Here is a 20,376-nt window from a genome sequence, read left to right as displayed (position 1 = left end):
TAGCTTAGCAGAGAACAGCAACTGCTGTCTCAGCTTTTAACTCAAGTGGAGCTCATGTGGTTTAAGCTAACTTAAATTTATTTAGGTAGATGTAAATTGTAAATGTATTAGCTGAATATATTTAATCAATGTATTATATTGATTTGAATATGAACATGGACAGGCAAACACCTGTGCAAAAACAAGGTGCAGGAACAACCAGCAAGGAGACTGAACGTTTAGTTTATTTATTTCTAACATTGCACATGTCTCGTCGCTCAAAAATACAGAATAAATAACTCCCAACTTCACAAAAAGAATTACTCACAGACTCATCTGTACATGGATGATGTATGAGGTCACTTACAAATCAACTCGCTACAAACTAGCAACGAAAAGTGGATCGACTAAGACTCTTCCCGTCGACTAACAGTTTAGTCGACTATCAGGGGGTAGGCCTAAATCGCAATACAGTTCATTTTATTAAACAAAGTAATTCAAATTGACCACATTTTGTTTGTATACAGTGCATTTGGCAAAATTATTCAAAGGCAGAGGCTATCCTGAAAACCGTCCTTTAACCTCCTCATGCATATGTATAATTCAAATGAGGAACGATACTTATGAGTTCATTAAAACATTAGACAAGTCATAACAGTAATACACAAACCCTTTCCATTCAGATTTCTAATGTCTGAAAACCGCTATATAATAATACTCAGATAATCATTTGCCTTGATGGTCGTCACATACACACATGCCTGCACACAGATGTGCATCTGTAGGCCATTTAGTTTATGTGTTGGCTAGTTCAGCAGGTGTTGGTGTGTTTGTCTTTGAAGAGAGAACAGTTTGTTTTCCCAGGCCTCCGACTGTCTCTTATCAGTCCTGTATAAACCGGGTGCAGGGAATTACCACTAAACTGTGGCTGAAGTCTACACAGATGCAACTTGGACGCCTTATGTTGAATTTAATGAAGGGTTGACGGGAAGATCAGCAAGTTCTGCAAAGCAGGTTTAGAGTCATACTTTGCTTTATATATATTTTTGAAGACGTCTTGCACATGAATGTATATTATATGTTATTATGTGTATATTTAAAGTAAATAAATGCCAGACAACTACAACAGCCCTTTGTGTCACCCGGATTTGTGTCACCTGTCTATACTTTTTCTGTGTGGCTCTGATCTGCAGGGAGAGAAAATTAGTTTACTTTCTGTTACTTTACTGCCCTTTATCTGCTCCATGGTGTGGTGATGACCGGTAATCATAGCAGCAGCAACTGATAAGAACGGTTCAGTTTCTGTCAACCTTAGCAAGCAGTAAAATTTAATAAAGAGTTAGTTGTAAAATTATGAATTCTGTCATCTGTCTAAAGTGAGATTACAGTAATTAACGCAATATACTTTTCAAGTGTGTGTGTGTGTGTGTGTGTGTGTGTGTGTGTGTGTGTGTGTGTGTGTGTGTGTGTGTGTGTGTGTGTGTGTGTGTGTGTGTGTGTGTGTGTGTGTGTGTGTGTGAAAGCAACACCTGAATCACACCTGGGACAGACAGGGATGAAATATGAGGTCAAAACTCCCACACAGATAACAGACATGAAAAAGAAAGACAGAAGAAAAAAAAAGGCACACATGTATAGTATTACATAAAAATAGGATTGTGAATGCAGTCACAGTGTGTAACTAGTAATAATATTACTTTTCTCAGTAACTAGTAGTGTAACTAATTACTAATACATTTTAGTAATAATATTACAGTGAATCCTCCAACAAAGAATTAGTTACAATATTACTTTTTTTGTCACCCTCTACTGATTTGAAATCCAACAATCCAATCATATCCTTGGATTCATTTTAGTAATCGTGGAGGAAACTAGTCTGGAAGACGGAAAAATTCAGCAGCTTGAAATATTCCATTACTTTGATTTCAACAGACAAAACTGCATTTGAATCGCCATAAATCTGAGAAAGGACACAATGACCAGTTCTCTAGGGAGTAGAAGAAAAGTAATATAACTAGTTGTGTAACGAATTACTGTTGGCAGGGACAGATAAATAAAGTAATTATATTACTTTTTAAAAGAGTAATGATTAATTTATTACATTTCTTGAATAACTAGCCCAACACTGCTTAAGAATGAATTAATAACTAGAACATATTTTGAACCTCCTGGTATATCATTAAGTTATTGTCACAACGCTCATGTTAAGACTTATACTTTGCTGTATTTGTCTGAAATTCAACCCAGAGCTGATATATGAGTGCACCAATCAATGCCTAATGAAGTTGTTTTAAGCAGGAGTATATCCTGCCCCTGTGCTGCGGGGCTCTGGCCAATCACAACGGAGCAAACTTTATAGCTTTTGTGTGCCAGTAATTTTTCAGCTAACTGCTGGAGTGAGTCAAGTGGTCTTTACGCACAGGGCTTAAGTGGAGTGGGTCAGTAAGAAGACATTTCGTCAGGGAAGAGGAGAATAGCGGTTAACTCTGTTAACTTTAAGAGCGGACCTCGAGTGTTTAAGAATTAGAGATTTAAAGTTCAAAAGAGCGGTTTATTTCTCAGGTTAAAATTGTGAATCCAAGATATTAACTAGAACAGAAGTTGTTTTTCAAGCAAATTTTCATCTGCTGTTAATTGGAGACGTCGTGGGACAGGATGACCACCACTATGGAGAAATCTAAAAACTTTCGCATTGATGCGCTTCTGGCGCACGACGTGGAACAGAGGACAGACAGCGACCGTGCGTCCCCGGGGTTGTATTACAGCAGGAGCCCCGGCGGCAGTCCGGTGTCAAACCGCGGCTCAGAGACGCCCTCCCCTCATCTAAACCCAACAAACTCCTCTCTAGTCCAGCCAGGACTCCTGTCAAAATCCCAGCTCTTCAACTTGTCCCAGACAGGCTTCAGTGCTCTGCACCAAGGGGGTCTCCTCGGAATGCACCCGGGCTCCATGTACCCTCTGGCGGCCCTCGGAGGACAGCACCACGCCTTCATGTACCCCGGCTTCACGCAGCTGGTCCAACCATACCCCGAGCAGCTGAAGGGGGCCACCATGGCCGCGACGTTCCCGCTGGAGCACTGGATCAGAGCCGGGATGATGATACCCAGAGTGAGCGAGTATGGAGGTGAGCCAGATCTCACTGTCTCCCGCAGTTAAAAACTTTATCATTCTTAGTTGGTGTAACTTATGAAAGAACCAAAGTGCATCATGTTTATCCACCTCTGAATTTGGGCATCAGAGTTTGAACAATCCTATTTAATGGCATGGCAGTTTTAAAGGTCATAGTCAGTTAAGCTTAAAAAAATAAATAATAATAATAATATATTACTCGACATTTTTATAATAATTATGTCATAGCCTATTATTATGTGTCTAACTGTAGAGTAAATATTTAATTACAATGTATTCTTTTGTCTTATTTTAAAAAAATATATATAATAATAACATGCATAAAGTGCTAATTTACGCACAAACCTTAAAATACAGGATATATGAACAGTACACCAGCTTAGACTAGATTAAAATCAAATGGATCATACATTGTTTCCTTTTATTTAAATTTTCAATTTAAAGTAAACGCCAAGATGTTTCCTTGTGAAAACCAATTTGTGTTTTTGTTTTTTTAATGTCTCCTAACACCTGTGTGTTGGTTTTGAAAGGACCCTGACACTGTGACATTGAGATGCTGTCGCTTAAGGACAATTAATCTCATAAAAATAAAGCGCAGCATTTACGGTAAAGGTAACACCTGAAATAGACCTACTACTTAATCAATTGATAACATTTACAGTGTTTTCATTAAGGTAATGGTGCTCTGTGATGGTTTATTACCCCTCCAAAGCAATATCCTCTCACCACGACCTCACATCACAACAATAAACGTTAAAGCATGATATATGGGCAGGAAGACAGGCAGGCAGGTAGGCCTAAGGAATCCAAACAATGAAATGGTTCGGACATTTATTCGAAAAACATCTGTCAAACATCTGTCAAAGGTTTTCTTTCTTTCTTTCTTTCTTTCTTTCTTTCTTTCTTTCTTTCTTTTTTTCTATCCTTTGCTGCTGTAGGCCTATTTCACTTATAGGTTCAACATTCATAATCAAAGAAATAGGGGTATTGCTTTTATAGAAATAGATGAAAATGATACAAATGTAAATATGTACAGATTATAAATAATAACCCCTCTCTCTGCTCCGGGTTGTCTCTGCCTCTGTCTGTTTTCTTCTCTCAGCCCCGGGCCAGGCAGGTATGTTCGGGAAGTGTCGGAGGCCCAGGACAGCGTTCACCAGCCAGCAGTTGCTGGAATTAGAAAACCAGTTCAAGCTCAACAAGTACTTGTCCAGGCCTAAACGCTTTGAGGTGGCCACTTCGCTCATGCTGACTGAGACTCAGGTGAGTCAGAGCCTGTAGGATGCTTTATTGAATTACTGTAAGAAATGGTACATTATTCTAGTTATAGTATAGTATATATCTAGTATATTCTCCAACCCCTCCTAGTCTCTGTCAAATTATACACAGGTTCATGCTGATCCACTTTACTGTATTGAGCTGCAAAGAATACAGTGAAATCACTTATCTGCTACAGCATTACCCCAGAATATCAGTTCTATCAGCCATAGAAAGTCTAAAACTGAATCTGTTGGCACTTCAAAAAAGCTTAGTTCTATCTCAAAATGGATATTGGGGGAAAAATCATAATAAAGTTTTTCAGGCTAATTTAGTCAAACCATAATGCTACAAAATGTGCAGTCAGCAGCATGGCAAGTGGAAAGAAAAGTGTGAAACTGGTCACCAGCTGATACTACAATGCAGTCATTGTTAAAGCATACTGTACAACATACTGTAGCTTCTATATGATGCTATGATGTAATTTTTTGCATGGCCACAAAGGTAAAGAGGTAAAAATACTTTATATTATTTTGGTGAAACATCTGTTTAATAAACCTAAAGTAATTATAAACCCAGTGAAATCCTGGCCCATTTTACTTACCACTGGCAATTATTCTCCTCCCCTGCAATAAACCCCCTAAAGAGAAGGAGAACACACATTTTAGTTTGAAACCTACATAAGTCAATGTCTTTACACAGTTTAACTCTCATGATTCCTGTCGTCTTTCCCCAGGTTAAGATCTGGTTCCAGAACAGACGTATGAAGTGGAAGAGAAGTCGCAAAGCCAAGGAACAAGCAAACGCAACATCCCCACTGACTGACACGGAAAGAACAGGGATGGATATACATAACGCCAAGCCTCAGAGTGATTCACACTGCTCAAGCCTAGAGGACGAAGAGGAGGTTGAAGGGGAGGATGAAGATGAAAAAGAGGAGATAGAGGTGCTGAGAGCAGGTTCTTTAGGCTCTGCAGGCTTCATGAGGCATGCTGGAGGAGGAACAGGGAACTACAGCTCTTACTCAGAGGAGGAGCTGGAGGAGGGTGGCCCAAGAACAAGATGTGGGGTTTTCCCATAGTTATAAAGTTCAGCATGCTTTTATTATACGTCTTTTTATGTTTATTACTCTTGAGAAGACAATACACAGTGCAATCTGGTGCACAAACATTGTGGCATGAAGAGGATCATTCATAGTTAACAGCCCAATCCAAAGTGCCATATGTGTATCTGGAGCTCCCAAATTAGCAAAAAGATATACACATTGGGCTGGATATGAAAATTTGACATTTATTGGTTTAGTAATTCATCTGAGTTATGACTTCAGAATCCAAAAATAATTAAGACTTACAACGGGAATTTTTGTGCATGATTTACTTGTAATTTAAAAAAAACAAACTGAAAGCTTATGCTCCTTTCTGCAATTGACTAATTTATCTATGAATGTAAATGTACTTAAACTGTATGTACTGGGGGGTAATAGCACTTTCATGGAGGGTAGTGGAAAAAGAGACATAAAAATTAACTTGGAGACTCATGTTGTAAAGAGTGTTACATTGTTATCAGTGCGTCCTGGTCTGTTACAAATGCTGGACAAATATTCCACTAATATTCAACTTTTTATATCTGTAAGAAGAATTTACAAAATAATGGATTCATATTCACCCCGTTAAAGTTCTAGGGCATTATGCGTGGCAAGAAAAACGCTACAGTGGCTATTGTAATACTGTTTTGACTATGTGGTCATGAACTTTTGTTGTACAATATTCAACTCTATGTTTTGTATTATGTTCTTGAAACTGCATGTTATATTTAGTTAAAGCCACACACACACACACAAAGAAATGTCTGCCCGTATTGTATTTCAAAGTTACTATTAATATGGCATTTTCCCTGTATTTTGTGAACTCATATTAAGCGTGTTATGTTGTCAATATAATTTAACATTATAGAATTTAATATATTTCACTTTAAAATCAACACTAGTAGTTTTTTTTTTTGTGTGGAGAGGAACAACTTGAAGAAAAATAAAGCTGAGTTCATGTGTTGTTGAGCCCGTCTTCTATATGTCCAATAAATTCAGACTGAGAGAGTGAATGCCAATATATGTAATTTACAATTAAACGGTTATTTCTGGTTCGAAGGTAATAACGCCATTAATTAAGGACAATAATTACTATTACTATTCTTAATAATTCTAACTCTTCACATCATGCTCCATATATTTACATTCTCCATTGCGTAGCACCATTTCGCAAATTGCAAGTGGCCCTCCTCGGCTGCCGTAATAACTATGGCGACGCAAACAATTGCTTGTTGCCAAGGTAACATTGTGGCAGACAAAACTTCGCTTGCGCATACAGGTGACTGTTAGCGGTGTTTTCACAACTCAGATGGGATAAAAAGTAGTTTGAAAGCTATTTTCTTTGACTTTTGAAAGAAGGTAAGAATTAGAAATAGTCTAACGCGAGTCTGTTTGACCAGTTCTGTTTAGTTCAGCAATATCTGTTCACTAATAGTTAGCGTAAACACTCCTGTCAACGTGGTCTTAAATGTAAGTTAACGTTAGATTTAGACAGCTCTTATTGTGGGGCTGGTATAAATAACGTTATGTCCACTGTGTAACGTTACAAACTCTCAAAACGACGGTACACGCCAGCAACCAGAAACTTTCCTCTGTGTCTTATATGTTTTAAATGTGTTAAATGTTTAAATTCTCTCTTTTTTCCAGCCATGTTAGCTGAGGCTCGGGGTTCAGGAGCACAGTGGACGCCCTCCACCTCTGGGAAAGATATCAAAGTAACTCACATATGAATCTAAACAGCTTGGTATCATTAGGAACTTGTAGCTCGTTTTTCCTAACAGATGCTTTGTTGAAGTTTCACTGAACTTCTGTGTTAAATTTGTTTATATCCGTTTATAGCTATATCACACTCTGAATAACCGAAACGGTCCATTAGCCACAGCAATCTATTAAGTCTATATTTTATTATAAAGCTGTCTGTCTTTTTTCTCTGCCTGTTTATATGCCTATAATTAGGATGGTATTGAAGGGCCTGTGGCAGAGAGGATGCACCATACAAGTCCTTAATGAAATTGATCACAGTTAGCAAACGTATATTTTGTATGTCCTAAAGCAGTTACAATAGCTTCACATTAACTGGTGGACTGAAATAAAATTGACCTAATCTGCGTATTAATTATTAGTTATTCTGACACATCGATTGATTTATGATTCCTTACTGGTCTCTCCCACAATATCATGCTAGCACAAAACATTTGAGTCTGAATTACATAACTCTGCGCTCCTAGAGAATGTGGACTCTTAGTATGGCCGTGTAAGCTCTGCAATAAACATGAAATACTACATGTTCAATCTATAATGTCTGCAGGGTATCTTCTGCAGTTACTTGAAAAGTTATTTATCTTTTTCTAAACTCACATCTTCTGCAACGCCCCACCCTTCAGGATCCAGGGATACACCAGAGGCAAAAGGGTGGAAAGCACCAGCGACAAGCGTCAAGCCAAAGAAGCTGCTTCTTAGGGTTGGAAATTAAGCCAGAGCTGGTCTGGGAGGACTGGGACCTGCGAAGAGAGTTCACCAAGACATTAGTGTTAAAGAATATTCATAGCAAGTTGCAGAAGCTACACGTCAGGTCTTACAAACACACACTAGTTTCAAACACTGCACTCTACATTTTAAGAGTATCCAGAATCTATCATATTTTATCTTTGCCCCCTTACAGGCCTCCTGTGTCCAAGTTTTTCACCACCATGATTCCCCAGACAATTGTTCTCAGCCCAGGGACTTCTTTTTCAATGCCAGTCATCTTTAGACCACTCCAGAAGGTAACACATCACAAACTTACACACTATTAGTAGATCTTATCAGTAGTTTGAAAGTATTGTTCCCCCAAGGCTTTTATATGTGGGCTGAATTGACTTTTCCAGACAAATACGTTTGCAGTCTCTTCATTAAAAATGGTCAGGTACTGTAAGTCTAAATAATTTGACTTTCAGTAACAAAAATCTAGCCCATTATTATTTTTTATGGATCTACACTCTTTGTTGAGCAGAGAAAGATATATATGGCATATACAGATTGTTATTCATAGTTAAAATTAATAATTAAAGACATGTAACATGATCTACTTCACCTGTTTAATGTCTTCATCTGCTTGGGACAGTGTGAGTATGAAGACAGCATTGAGTTTCAAGGTAAAGATGGCAGCTTCCAAGTATGCCTCCGTGCCATAATTCCCTGCCATGCCCTGGAGTTGCCCGACTCTGTGCTGCTGCCACTCTGTGCTGTTCAGCACTCCTCACATACTACGTTCCTGCTCAAGAATGTCAGGTGCATATAACTAATGCAGAAGAAAAGAAGGGATGAAAAATGTTTTGTACAAATTATTTTAAGTATTTGTGTGTTCATGTTCTCACCTGTGTGTTTGTGCTTTTCAGCAAGGAGGTAAACAAATGATGTCATACTCTTCACTCTCTCCCCTTTGACTTCACTGTACTCTTGTTAATAAATCCCATTCTCCCTCTCTCCTTCTTGTGTGTCTTCCACATTTCTCTGCATACTCTTCTTCCCACAGTAAACTCCAGACATGCTTCCAGTGGCAGTGCACAGCACCGTTCCAGCTAGCCCCTGAGCAAGGCTTATTGAAGCCCGGCCAAGAGTGTCCCATCACTGTGATCTTCCGACCACAAGAGGCACTGGTGTGCCAGCAACAGGCCTGCTGCTGGTTTGGAGAAGAAGGGGACAAGGCAGAGAGCTGCTGCACTGTACTCCTACAGGGACTAGGTACTGTAACTCACAGCTGGGCCAGGACTAAATGAGATTAATAGATCTACAGATTTTGGATGCCATGTATGTGGTTCTGACTACCTGACTGTACTTGATTCTTATCTTACCTCTAATTTATTTTTCAGCCAAGTACCCATGTCTTCAGCTGAGAAATCCAAGTACCAAGGATGAAAAAGAACAGTGTAGTCCAGTGCTGCACTTTGGCTCCGTGGCAGTCGGCCAAAGTTTGCAGAAACACTTCGATATCTTCAACCCCTCTCCTGTGAGTAGTGCAGAAAGATACACAAATTCAAATGTACACTCTCAATGGCCTTCTCTCTCATCTCTCTTTTCGCCCCTTTCCTCCAGGTAACTGCGTCTTTCTCTCTGTTACACCTGTCCAATGGGGTGCCTTTATTGGGGTCAGAGTTCAGATGTGATGTCACCAGGGGTAAGGTGGCGCCTGGTGGCTCACTACGGGCTACAGTCACCTATACTCCTGCTGTGGTTGATACTGTCGCCGTAGAGTACCTGTCTCTAAAATGTAGAGGGGCACTCAATGAAAATCTGCTTAAACTTACTGGAAACTGTACAGGTACGGGACACACAGAAAGTCAAACAATCTAAACCCCACTACCAAGTTCTTCAACTTTAACTCAGAGTCTAGAATGAGATACATGTGTATGAAACAAATATTTCTTTTTATAAGGAGGTGTCAAAGTTTCCTTGTCATCCTCTGTGGTGGACTTTGGCTGTGTTGAAGAAGGACAAGCAGTCGTACAGACAGTGGAGCTGGTTAATTCTTCGCCCGTTGACGCTATCTACCAATGGGACCTGGACTGTAGCGGGCACAGTGTTTTCAGCATCCATCCAGCAAATGGTACCTTACGCCCACAGAGCCATATTACACTGAAGGCAGTCTATAGGCCCACATATCCTATTGCACATCACAGGAGAGTGGCATGTCTCATACTGCACAGGGTAGGAGCCAATATGAAGATGCATACACACTCACAGCATGCACAAAACCCATCAAGACTATTTATTCTACTGACCTACCTCATCTCCTTTGTAGGACCCCATGTTCCTTGACCTGATTGGTACCTGTCACTCAGAGCATCAGCAACCAGCCATACTGAAACCTGAACACTTGGTTCTGTACAAGCTCCACTGGTACCGCAGACAGGACCTGCCAGACACTCCCAGTGCCATGCAGCCAGATCATAATGTCCCCTTGGACCAACAGGGAGTGCTCTGCCCCCTGGAGGAGGTAAAGTGTTAAAGGCAGATGAAATATATGCAGATTTTGCTTATGAACAGCAGATGTCACTAAGAAAGGGTGCAGTATAGGTCTAGTATTGTGACTCTTTCTCTTTGTCATTCTCTAGCAGTCACACCAGAGACCAGACAGTGCTGGTTCTATGTCAAGAACTCCCATGGAGGAATATTACGAAACCTGCATGGGGTACATGGATCCCCTCTCCTGCGGTTCTTTATTTTCTCCACATGTATCCATGGTGCCCAGTGAGCTACTATTTAATCACAAAATGTCCTCCTCTTTGTTGACTTCATCCACTTCCTCTCAGTCAGTCTCCATCACCAACCACACCAGGGGGAAACTCAGGTACCCTTGCATGTCATGATTGTGGCTTCTCACTATGGCACACATGTTCTATATGAAACATGACTAGAATTTCTGTTTTATTGTTTTTCTTGCTCAGTCTGATTTCTGTTGCATGTGATTCTGCTTCAGCCTGGTGTGGACTGTTCCCCAAGACTCTCCGTTCTCTGTAGCTCCTTTGGCATTTGACTTGGCTCCACTGAAGTCCACCTCATTCAGAGTGACCTATGACCCCAAGCAGTTCAATACTCTCCACGCAGCACAACTTGAGTGCTTTGCATTCTATAAGGTAATATTTATTATCTACAGTAACAATTCCATCACATCAAGCGATGGTGCCCATCTTTTTGAAATAAATGTCTCAAAAAATATGTCAGTTAATAATCCTGCAGAGGCCTTTTCTAATTTGTCTCCCCTCTCTGTTGACAAGCAGAACAATTCCATGCAACAGGTGCTGCAAGACAATAAGCAAATAGAGGAGCCACTGCTGTGTCCACCCTGGTGTGTGACTGTCAGAGTCATAGGCCACTCCTTTCAGCCAGGCAAAGAGCATTTCATCCCATGCTGCTCACTGAAGCCCCCTCGAGTGGTGAGACACAAGCATGAAAAAGACACAAATGTTACAGTATATCTTTCTTTTTCTTTTTGTCTATTATCTGTTTCCTTGAGTCTGTCCTTTATCTGTAGTTTTGCCATTCTCTCAATAAACAGCAAAGAGTTAAGATGATATTTAATCTTATGTATAATTTCCCGGTAGAAAAAAGTTTAAGGTGTTGTCAACCTTTCTTTTGAAACAGGTATACATTACTATGTAGCACTGCTATACACTAACTGTGACTGTAATATTTTGTTCTTTCTAGGTGTTCCCAGCCCTTAGTGTTCTTTCTTATCGGACAGTACTCCTCCAGAATTGTGGAGACCTACCCCTGACTTTCTGTTTGGACCACAGCTCATATCCTGCCTTGGCAGAATCTGTGTTTGTAGTGCCGAACTGTGGTCTGATCCAGCCTGGGAATCACCAAATCCTCACCCTCAGAACAACTCCCACTGAAGACAGTCCCGAACAGGGGTTCAGTTTACACTTTCAGCTCAATGCAGCTAAACACACAAAGGTACTATATAAACTACACGGGAACGCAGGCGACAGAAGCAGCAGCACTCACCACACGGTTCTTCTTGCAGGTTTTTCATTCAGTGCGTCTGTCTTTGTGTCCTTTAGGAGCTGAAAGTTGTAAGTGTGGTGGAAAAGCTGTGTGTGTCTTTGGAAGGAGACAGCAGTTTGTATTTCCACCCAACAGCAGTGGGCTCACGGACCACGCGCTCCCACCACATCAGGAACCTCAGCCGCCTACCTTTACGGTTGGTTGGCATCATGGTTGTTATCCCAGCTCTGTATTTCTGACAGTGTATTGTTTGTTGTCTGGATTTATGCCAGAACCATTAATCTTGTCTACAGCTGGCTTTCTGTGATTGTCCATTATGATAGATTCCAATGGAGCATTCCAGACCCAGACCAGGAGCTTATCTTTGTTGAACCAGATGCTGGCGAACTGCATCCCAATGAGAGCTCAGTGAGAGACTGAAATAATCATACATACATTTACAGACCCTGTGCAACTGATAAAAACAAATCTTAGTAACTGAAATGATTTACCTTTTCTTTTACTTTTGTTTGTCACTGGTTCATGTTACAGGCCCAAATATGGTCTTTCAGCCCACTGGCCGAAAAAACATACACATTCAAACCCACTGTCACCTTCTGGCCGATCCAGACACCTGGATTTAACAAGTCACACCTTACCCTTAAAGTGGTGGGAATGGGCTCTAAAGGCTTCATAGAGGTGGGACTTTCATTGTGTTTGTGTGTGATTTTCTGTGTGTGTATGCTGTGGGACTGTATGTCAGGTTTCAAGAAAATTCAAATAACTGTTACATTCACCTTTTGAAGCATGAATTACCAAACCAAGCAGTGTGTCCATGTTTGTTTTACTCCCCAGGCAGAGAAAGCGGTTCTGGATGTTGGGGAGATTCTGGTTGGAAGCTGTCGGTCAATTGAGGTTCCTCTCGTGAACAACAGCCCCTGTCCTGTCTCCTTTTGTCTCTCTGTACAGCAGAAACTTGTGGAACCTATTTGTGACCTGGAGAATGTGCCAAGCGGTATTCTCCTTTGTGACCTTTTTTGCAATGCTTTTACATGTGTGCATGATATTCATCAGTTCTCTGTGATTGAGTGTTTGAATTTAGCATATCATTTTTTTTTAGTAAGGTGAATAAAGAGTCCTCAATGTAGAGCCTGTCTGGTCTGTAGATGTAACAAAAAGTACAGCAGCTGAATCAGTGTTGTAGACTAAATTTGTCCTGTTTGGCCTTAAGCCTTACAGCTGGACTGTGAGAGGGGAACCATCGCCTCACACTCCACACTGCTGCTTCGATCCACTGTCAGACCACAAAGACGAGCCCAGCACCTGTGGACCATCAGCTACCAGACGCTGAATGCCAGTGGTAGATATAAAAAACACACACACACACACACACACACACACACACACACACACACCTAAAGGTATTCTGCTAAGTGATATTTTATTGTGCGCCCTTTTGTGCTAGCTTTCTATATCTGTCTCTCCCACCAGGATTTGTGTCATCTCCTCCCCAAGCAGTGTGTGAAGTGCGAGCTAAGGGCGTGTTTCCCACCCTCAAGGTGATTGATGTGTGCGGTGGTGGCAGTGTGGGAAGACTCAGCAAGGTGCTTCTGTGGAAACTCTTCTCACTTGGCAGCCTCAACGAGCACCTTCTCTCCAACCCCACCTCTGCAGAACTCACGTATAGAACCCCCACCAGGCACAGGTTAGGGGCACAACTATGCTTAAACATTGTACTTTGAAGAAAATTATAGATTATTTTGTGAGAGTTGTAAATATCTTGAATTTCATACAGTTTGGTTCCACTTGTAATGTCATAATTAGATTATTTATTACAAAACAGATTTCAACAGTACTGATGCAATGCACATCTTTTTGAATATATATGTTGTATAATGCCAAGGTGTGGAGGATGGAGGTATGACCTTGTATTCTTTTTCTGTTTCTAGTCTGCGCTCTTGTCCTTCCATCTTCACTAAAGCCATGTTGGATTTTAACTTCAGTGCCGCTCCCCTGAATTCAGACCCCTCAACTTTTGCGTTGATGTTTCACAACCCTTGCTCCATTCCTGTAGACTGGTGAGAAAAAGTAAACCGTAAAGAATACAGTCCATCCACGTCAAAGATAACTGCAGTTTTACTAACATTGCTTATACAAAGTGAGCTTGATAGAGAGATTTGAATAATCCTCTGAAATGGCCTTCTCTTCAATATTAGGGCATTCTTGTTTCCAGAAGACCAACAGATAGAATTGGAGTACTGGGCTGAGACAGGAGAGTTTAGCAGCACAGAGCTGTACCAGATGAAGGTCGGGCATTTCTTTTCTTCATCTCAGAATTTTCAATTTAAATACTTTTTTTAATAACTACGTGATTGAAATTGACAAAAATTACAGACACAAAGCAAAGGTATCTTCATCTAACTGGCAGGTTCAGGACAACCATCTGTTCAGCGTTTCTCCCCGTTCTGGAACTTTGCTCCCTGGTCAGCAGAGGGCAGTACTCTTCAGCTACAGGTGAGATCATTGCAAAGGATACTGCACAGAATGATAAATCAGATAATTTGTTAATATTAGCAAGGGTGAGAGTTGCCTAAAATCAGTAGAATTTAAGCTTTTATGTATTTATTCTTCTGGGCACCAGATTACACTACTAACATGATCCCCAAATAATCTAAACTTTGTCCTTCACAGCCATGACTTTGTTGGGACAGATCGGTTTCCTGTCGTGTTCAAACTTTCTTATGGCAGAGAGATTTTGGTGAGGCAGAATTTCTTCTAAATCTACATGAGGCCCATATTTATTCATAATTTAGGATAGCGACACAAAAACAAAATTAGCTTGACTATTCCAGTAGAATCAAAATTTAAATTACAGTAGTTTCTTTGCTGAAATTCACAGTTCTTTCACTTCAGCGATACAGCCCTAAGTATGGTGAACTCTTTATATTTGTTAGATACTTTATGTTAACTTCATATGCTTGTGTTGTGGTCCTGCATGTAGCTGAACTTTCAGGGGGTGACGGTGGAAAGAGACAGGTTGTATCTCCACTTTGCTTCCAAGCGACATGTCTTCACTTCTGTAACGATTGGGGACTGTACTCCGCCGAGGCAGGTGAGTGTTTAATTTCTATAACATAAAGCCTATTTTGAGTGGCCTATTCACAGTGAGCTGAATTATATTGTACCCTAATTGATAATATTTCATAGATTTACTCATATCCAGTGAAACAACTTTCATAAATTCCTCCTGTTATTAATCTTGCAGCACTGGTTTCCATCAGAAATCTCAACACAGATCGTATCCATTAAGCAGCAATTGAATACAATCTGTCATTAAGGATAAAGTGACAAATACAGTATCAAGGCTAACAACCAGAGCAAATTTTCCCATACTGTCCATACTAATCTTACTACTATTACTACTACTATTCCCAGACTTTACATAATAATTTGTTTGGAGATCCATTGCTTGTTGGACTGAAATGTGTTCCTCTCTATCTATAAGCTTCTCTTTAAGTCTAGACAAAACACAGATGACTTGGCATTTATATTTGCAGGGGTATGAACTACACAATGGTGGTGCAGTGCCAGTCCATTATGAGGTGGACAAGGCTGTGCTGTCACAGCTACAGGTGGATAACTTTAATCATCCAGTGCTGTGCTGCCTGAATCCAGAGGGAGAGGTCTTACCTGGAAAGACGATCCTGCTGGAATGGATCTTCTCTCCAATGGAGGCTAAAATGTACTATGTAAGGATCAAACCATTCTCTGCCTACCTTCTGTTTCCCCTATTACCACTGACCCTGCTTTTATTGTAGGGCCCATATTTCTCTCAATTGTACATGTTTTCTCTGTAGTTCTATAGTCATAGCCAATGTTACTAAACATCAACAGAAGTAAACAATACTTTTTTTTTCATTCATTTATTCAGAATAATGACTTATATCATTTATACCATTGACTAACTAGTACCTAAATCTCTTATCTCTGTGATTTTGAGTCAGTTTCTGTGTATCCCCAGATGGATATTCTGATCCACATCCAGGATGGGGACTCCACGCTAGTGAGGTTTGAGGGATGTGGGTTTCATTCTCCTGCACTGGGATCCAAAAACCCATTTAACTGTATTGATACTGAGGCATCTGAACCCTCTGTCCAGAGGCTGCCTTTTCCAGGACAGGTGAGAGCAGTTCATGGTCTTTTCAAATCATATTGTAGTTAGAGTTTATTCTGCTGAATACCATCAGTCTGCTCCTTGTAAGTGTTCTTGTCTTTGTGTCTTTGACCATTTGAGGCTGTGTGCTCAATCTCAATGTGTGTGTGTGTGTGTGTGTGTGTGTGTGTGTGTGTGTGTGTGTGTGTGTGTGTGTGTGTGTGTGTGTGTGTGTGTGTGTGTGTGAGTGTGTTCAGGTTGTACTCCTGTCTGAGGACAGTGTTTCTCTAGGCAACATCCCTGTGTGCTCACAATTTTCAAGAATCCTATTCCTGACCAATGTGTCCCACACAGACACTGTTCACTACACATGGGACCTGCTCCAGCAGGACAATCAGCAGGTACAGGGAGGTGTACATAAAGCCTGTGACTAACATTTATACATGTGTGTAAAGTTCACCATTTTTAGGAAGAAACATCCTGCCTCTTTGGGTTGGGCTGTCTGTCATACTCAATCAGTTATTCTCCCATAATTTTGTTATTTTGTGAAAACTGATGAAGATTCTTTGTTCAGGTGGTGCAGATCCATCCAGAGCGAGGTAGTCTGTGTCCAAGGGAGAGTGCCCTTTGTGTTCTTACATTCACTTCTACTGACTACCCCACTTGTTATCAGCTAGATGTCATCTGTCAGGTACCTAAGCAGTACTAGTGTAGATTTGAAGCTGCATTTAATGGCAAACAGAATATTAGTTCTGTTTTTTGTTGTTTTTTTCAGTCCAATATTCAATGAAGTCTCCTCTCCTCTCCTCTCTTTCATCTCCTCTCCCTTCCTCTACTCTGCTCTACTCTCTTTTACAGGTTATTCAGGAAGCCGCACTGACTCGGTATCATGATGCTTTGCAGCGTTGGGAGGAAGAGAAAGAGAGACAACAAGATGAATTTACTATCACGGACAAAAAACATACAGAAAGCAAAAGAGTTCTGATAGATGAGGTCCTTCCTCAAATTCAAAGTCATGTTTTTGACAGTAACCATAACCATTCTTCACCATATTCACCCTTTATCTTGTTACAGGAACTTACAGGAGCTCCAGTAAGAAAAGGGCCATCATTCAGGAAATACAAGGTGGTCCCTATTTGTTGAAAATAGAAGGGATGTTTTGTGTAAAGATGTGCAGTAAAAAATGTTTTAAAGGGTTTATAAAGCACAGCTTTATTTTGACCGCACCTTTTTGACTCACTTTCTTTCACCTGCAGACTCTTCCTCCTATCTGCGGCAGTAGTAGTTGTGAGGCATTGGGCACTATATGTACCAAGGTAACAAGAGCTGAGCGGCGGGCACAGCGAGAAATGGCAAAAGTATGTAGGCGCCCTGAACCCCCACAACCTTCTCTACTGCACCTGGAGGTTACAGCACACTCCCATGAGCTTCTGGAGTACCTCACACACTTCCCTGAGCAGTTCAATGAGCGCTATAGGTAAAGCACTTTCTGTAGTTCACAGACAACAAACACAGACTGAATATTGATGCACAGACTTTACATAAGAATATCCCTCATGTATAAACTTAGGAACTTGAGCATCCAGAAGAGCTTCGTTCTATATGTAGTAGCAGAAACATTTTGCATCTGTGCTGTTTTCCTAAGATGGCTCCAGTCAGTTAAGCCCCAGCAACTTGAAACCACTTCTTCTGCCGGGCTGCAGACACATGGCCCTGAGAGAGAGATCATCACACATGTACTCACCTCTCTGCTCAGGTAACATTTGCACAGACATTCAGATACATGCATGCATGACTTATGTACTTGAGCCAACTTATCTGGTATTAGATCGAATTCTTGGATTAGTTTTTATGGAGATTATATTTAGTTATGTTAAGATAACTGCAGCAATGGTGTGTGTGTGTGTGTGTGTGTGTTTATGAGTCTTTCTCCCTCTCTCCCTTTCCAGGGGCATACTTGATGATCCAGCCTTCACCCAGTCTCTGATTACTTCGGCACCAAAGCCCATATCCTATCAGCTTGGAGAAAATACTCCCTCTCACTGCTCCTCGTTTCCATCCTCCCTCCCTCCTCCTCACTGTCCCACATCTTCTCACTGTGTACCGCAGCCTCAGGTTCCGTTAAGTGGGACAATGACAGGGCACAAAGAACAGCACAACCCTGTGGACAGTGAGGGGACTGCAGGATGTTCAGGAAACAGGCCAGAAACACAGAACACTCTGCACACAGAACATGTGCCTGCTGACATGATGGAGGATGTTTTGCTGAACACCCTTCAGAACCTGATGATGGAAGCTGTCAGAGGGGAGCTTGTCCTAACAGCGCACCCTCGCACTGTTATCTTGCCACCTGTTTCTACCAGGTGAAGACAGACAGATATAGTAGCTCTGGTAGTGTTATCTCCTTGCTCTATTTGTTCCAGCAGTCAAAAATACAATGGTTAACTTATTGTGTGTTCCATTAGGACCAGGAGGACGTCCAAAGCCGTGGCTGAGGATGAGACAGAACATTTGAAAAACAAACAGGAAACAGCAGAAAGTTAAGTCTCACCCCTCTACCCAACATCCCAGATGTCTGTCTTCATTAAAATACATCTTATATTTCCCATGTTCACTTTGCCCTGATTCTTGACCTGTTAGCTTTACTGTATTCCACCCAGTGCCATCCATCATTTTCCCTCCTCCAGCCCAACTGCTGTATTCATGTGTCTCTCTTTACAGCCTCCTTCCTCCCAGACTCTTCCATAAACATTTCGTAAATGTTGTTTCAGTTGTAGTAAGACATTTTTGGGAATCAATAAAAGAGATTCCAACATATTATTTGAGTACTATGACACTTTGTGTATTAGCATCCAAAAACGTAATCAGTTGAGTGGTTTTAATGGCAGGTTGATGAAAGTACTGAAACATTTGAAATGTAACCACAGGTTTGTTGACCATGATGTTCAGAATACTAGAATGTGTTTTATTTGCATTATATGACATTTTGGAAGACTGTTAGATATGATATTATTATATTACACTGCATGTAAAACTTTTTTCACGAATAGTATTGGAAACAACAATTTACAGAACATTTGGATTTTACTTTTCCTGTCTCATTTGTTTAACCTTAGGCCTTGATTCCATGTCTGTCTGATTAAATCAACACCAATAACTGTCAATAACAATATGAGTACAGTAGGGAAATATCTTCATAGCTCTCCTTTCACAATATTTCACCCTGTGCTGTGTACATGTTCTATCAACGGTTCTTAACTGTTTTGAAGAATCAACCACCAGCCCAAAGGATACTGTGTGGCAATTTATGGTATATCTTCAAACATCACATTAAATGAGGTCACACAACAATGCAACCTGATATTTACATATAGTAATTATATAATTATATTTTATATTTAAATTAATCATAAATAGTCATGTCCATGTAGCTCATAAATAACAACATACAAAAAACAAATATTTTGCTCTTTGAAATCAGTGGTAAAGTCAGTGTAACTATGGCCATTAAAATAGTGCTAAGTTCCGGACATAAGATGCAAATATAAGATATAAAGTCACACCAAGTGCCAGAGAAGTAGTATTTCAGCTGTTATGACTACCCCTCTTCAGCAGTTGGGCTTGAAAGGGGTGTAATTTATTCATTTTTTTATCTTTTTTTTATCTTTTTAACAAAGAAAGAAATGACCCACATCCAGCTTCAATATAAATGGAAACAGAGGGAGAAGACAGCTTTGATATCAGATGCTTTTGTGTTAAACGATAATCCTTGTAAATCTATTTCCTTTTTGACTTTCATGCTCAAAACAAGGCACGCTGTTTAAAAAAAAAAAGACAAAAATAGGGGAACTGGAATAAATAAAAATGTCAGAAGTTTATTTTTTTATTTATTTTACAGTAAATTCAGTTAAAATATGCTTATTTTATTATGCCTGTGAAGATTAGTAGCTTGCCATTACGATATGTATGTGCTTAAGTTGAATATCACAGACAAAACTGTTTTCTGCCATTCCGGATCTCTTCTTCACATTGTACATACAGAGAGTGCATCACTCAGCCAATTGTCCATGCAGTTCAGGTCGTAGGTTGGTTTCTACAGCAAATTAAGGATCAACCAATACAAGCCACAGAGGAATCTTTGGTGGAACTCGTACTTCAGCTTGTTCAATTGTTATGTACTGTGTTTGGCAAATACAGCGGTGACACTGATGTTGTGTACCTTAGTAGTCACATTAAATTCACGACATTGACAAGCTTTCAGCTGATGGACCAGCCTCTGTGTGTCTGCTGCTTGCTGGCAGGATTG

At 40.4% G+C, this 20,376-nt stretch overlaps 2 protein-coding genes across 6 annotated transcripts; both read left to right on the top strand.

The window, feature by feature from the left end:
* Window positions 1-2,390: 2,390 nt before the first annotated feature.
* LOC127365775 (motor neuron and pancreas homeobox protein 1-like) lies at window positions 2,391-6,418 on the top strand. Its single transcript, XM_051404220.1, has 3 exons — window positions 2,391-3,103; window positions 4,211-4,371; window positions 5,102-6,418. Exons 1-3 carry the CDS (start codon window positions 2,635-2,637, stop codon window positions 5,444-5,446), a joined length of 975 nt encoding a protein of 324 aa, XP_051260180.1. The 5' UTR covers window positions 2,391-2,634; the 3' UTR covers window positions 5,447-6,418.
* Window positions 6,419-6,674: 256 nt separating this feature from the next.
* Window positions 6,675-19,261, top strand: cfap65 (cilia and flagella associated protein 65). 5 transcript variants are annotated; one of them, XM_051404218.1, is made up of 35 exons: window positions 6,676-6,808; window positions 7,097-7,164; window positions 7,834-8,021; window positions 8,112-8,214; window positions 8,553-8,719; window positions 8,964-9,172; window positions 9,301-9,437; window positions 9,524-9,749; window positions 9,864-10,135; window positions 10,230-10,424; window positions 10,546-10,778; window positions 10,908-11,064; window positions 11,209-11,364; window positions 11,636-11,887; window positions 11,995-12,134; window positions 12,262-12,346; window positions 12,470-12,616; window positions 12,773-12,932; window positions 13,149-13,277; window positions 13,409-13,622; window positions 13,867-13,995; window positions 14,134-14,224; window positions 14,346-14,431; window positions 14,609-14,675; window positions 14,919-15,029; window positions 15,475-15,666; window positions 15,939-16,097; window positions 16,328-16,471; window positions 16,645-16,761; window positions 16,929-17,063; window positions 17,145-17,195; window positions 17,327-17,547; window positions 17,716-17,826; window positions 18,020-18,433; window positions 18,536-19,261. In XM_051404218.1, exons 2-35 carry the CDS (start codon window positions 7,099-7,101, stop codon window positions 18,612-18,614), a joined length of 5,343 nt encoding a protein of 1,780 aa, XP_051260178.1. In that variant the 5' UTR covers window positions 6,676-6,808; window positions 7,097-7,098; the 3' UTR covers window positions 18,615-19,261. The 5 variants fall into 5 exon arrangements, with proteins under 5 accessions (XP_051260175.1, XP_051260176.1, XP_051260178.1 ...); XM_051404217.1 differs by having other exon boundaries at window positions 10,543-10,778; XM_051404215.1 differs by having other exon boundaries at window positions 6,675-6,808; window positions 16,929-17,195.
* Window positions 19,262-20,376: the final 1,115 nt, after the last annotated feature.

The sequence above is a fragment of the Dicentrarchus labrax genome, unplaced genomic scaffold (assembly GCF_905237075.1).
Source record: "Dicentrarchus labrax unplaced genomic scaffold, dlabrax2021, whole genome shotgun sequence".
Lineage (NCBI taxonomy): Eukaryota > Metazoa > Chordata > Actinopteri > Moronidae > Dicentrarchus > Dicentrarchus labrax.
Note: the sequence above shows the minus strand (reverse complement) of the source record. Positions and strands in the feature narration are given on the sequence as shown.

What these genes read in the sequence shown, in the direction of transcription:
- cfap65 (XM_051404214.1), top strand. Translation starts at nt 7,099, where the DNA reads ATGTTAGCTGAGGCTCGGGGTTCAGGAGCACAGTGGACGCCCTCCACC. An exon ending in ACTTACTGGAAACTGTACAG is followed by an intron (nt 9,750 to 9,863) that starts GTACGGGACACA and finishes TCTTTTTATAAG; the next exon opens with GAGGTGTCAAAGTTTCCTTG. An exon ending in CAGTTCAATGAGCGCTATAG is followed by an intron (nt 17,548 to 17,715) that starts GTAAAGCACTTT and finishes TGTTTTCCTAAG; the next exon opens with ATGGCTCCAGTCAGTTAAGC.
- LOC127365775 (XM_051404220.1), top strand. Translation starts at nt 2,635, where the DNA reads ATGACCACCACTATGGAGAAATCTAAAAACTTTCGCATTGATGCGCTT. An exon ending in CAGAGTGAGCGAGTATGGAG is followed by an intron (nt 3,104 to 4,210) that starts GTGAGCCAGATC and finishes TTCTTCTCTCAG; the next exon opens with CCCCGGGCCAGGCAGGTATG. An exon ending in TCATGCTGACTGAGACTCAG is followed by an intron (nt 4,372 to 5,101) that starts GTGAGTCAGAGC and finishes GTCTTTCCCCAG; the next exon opens with GTTAAGATCTGGTTCCAGAA.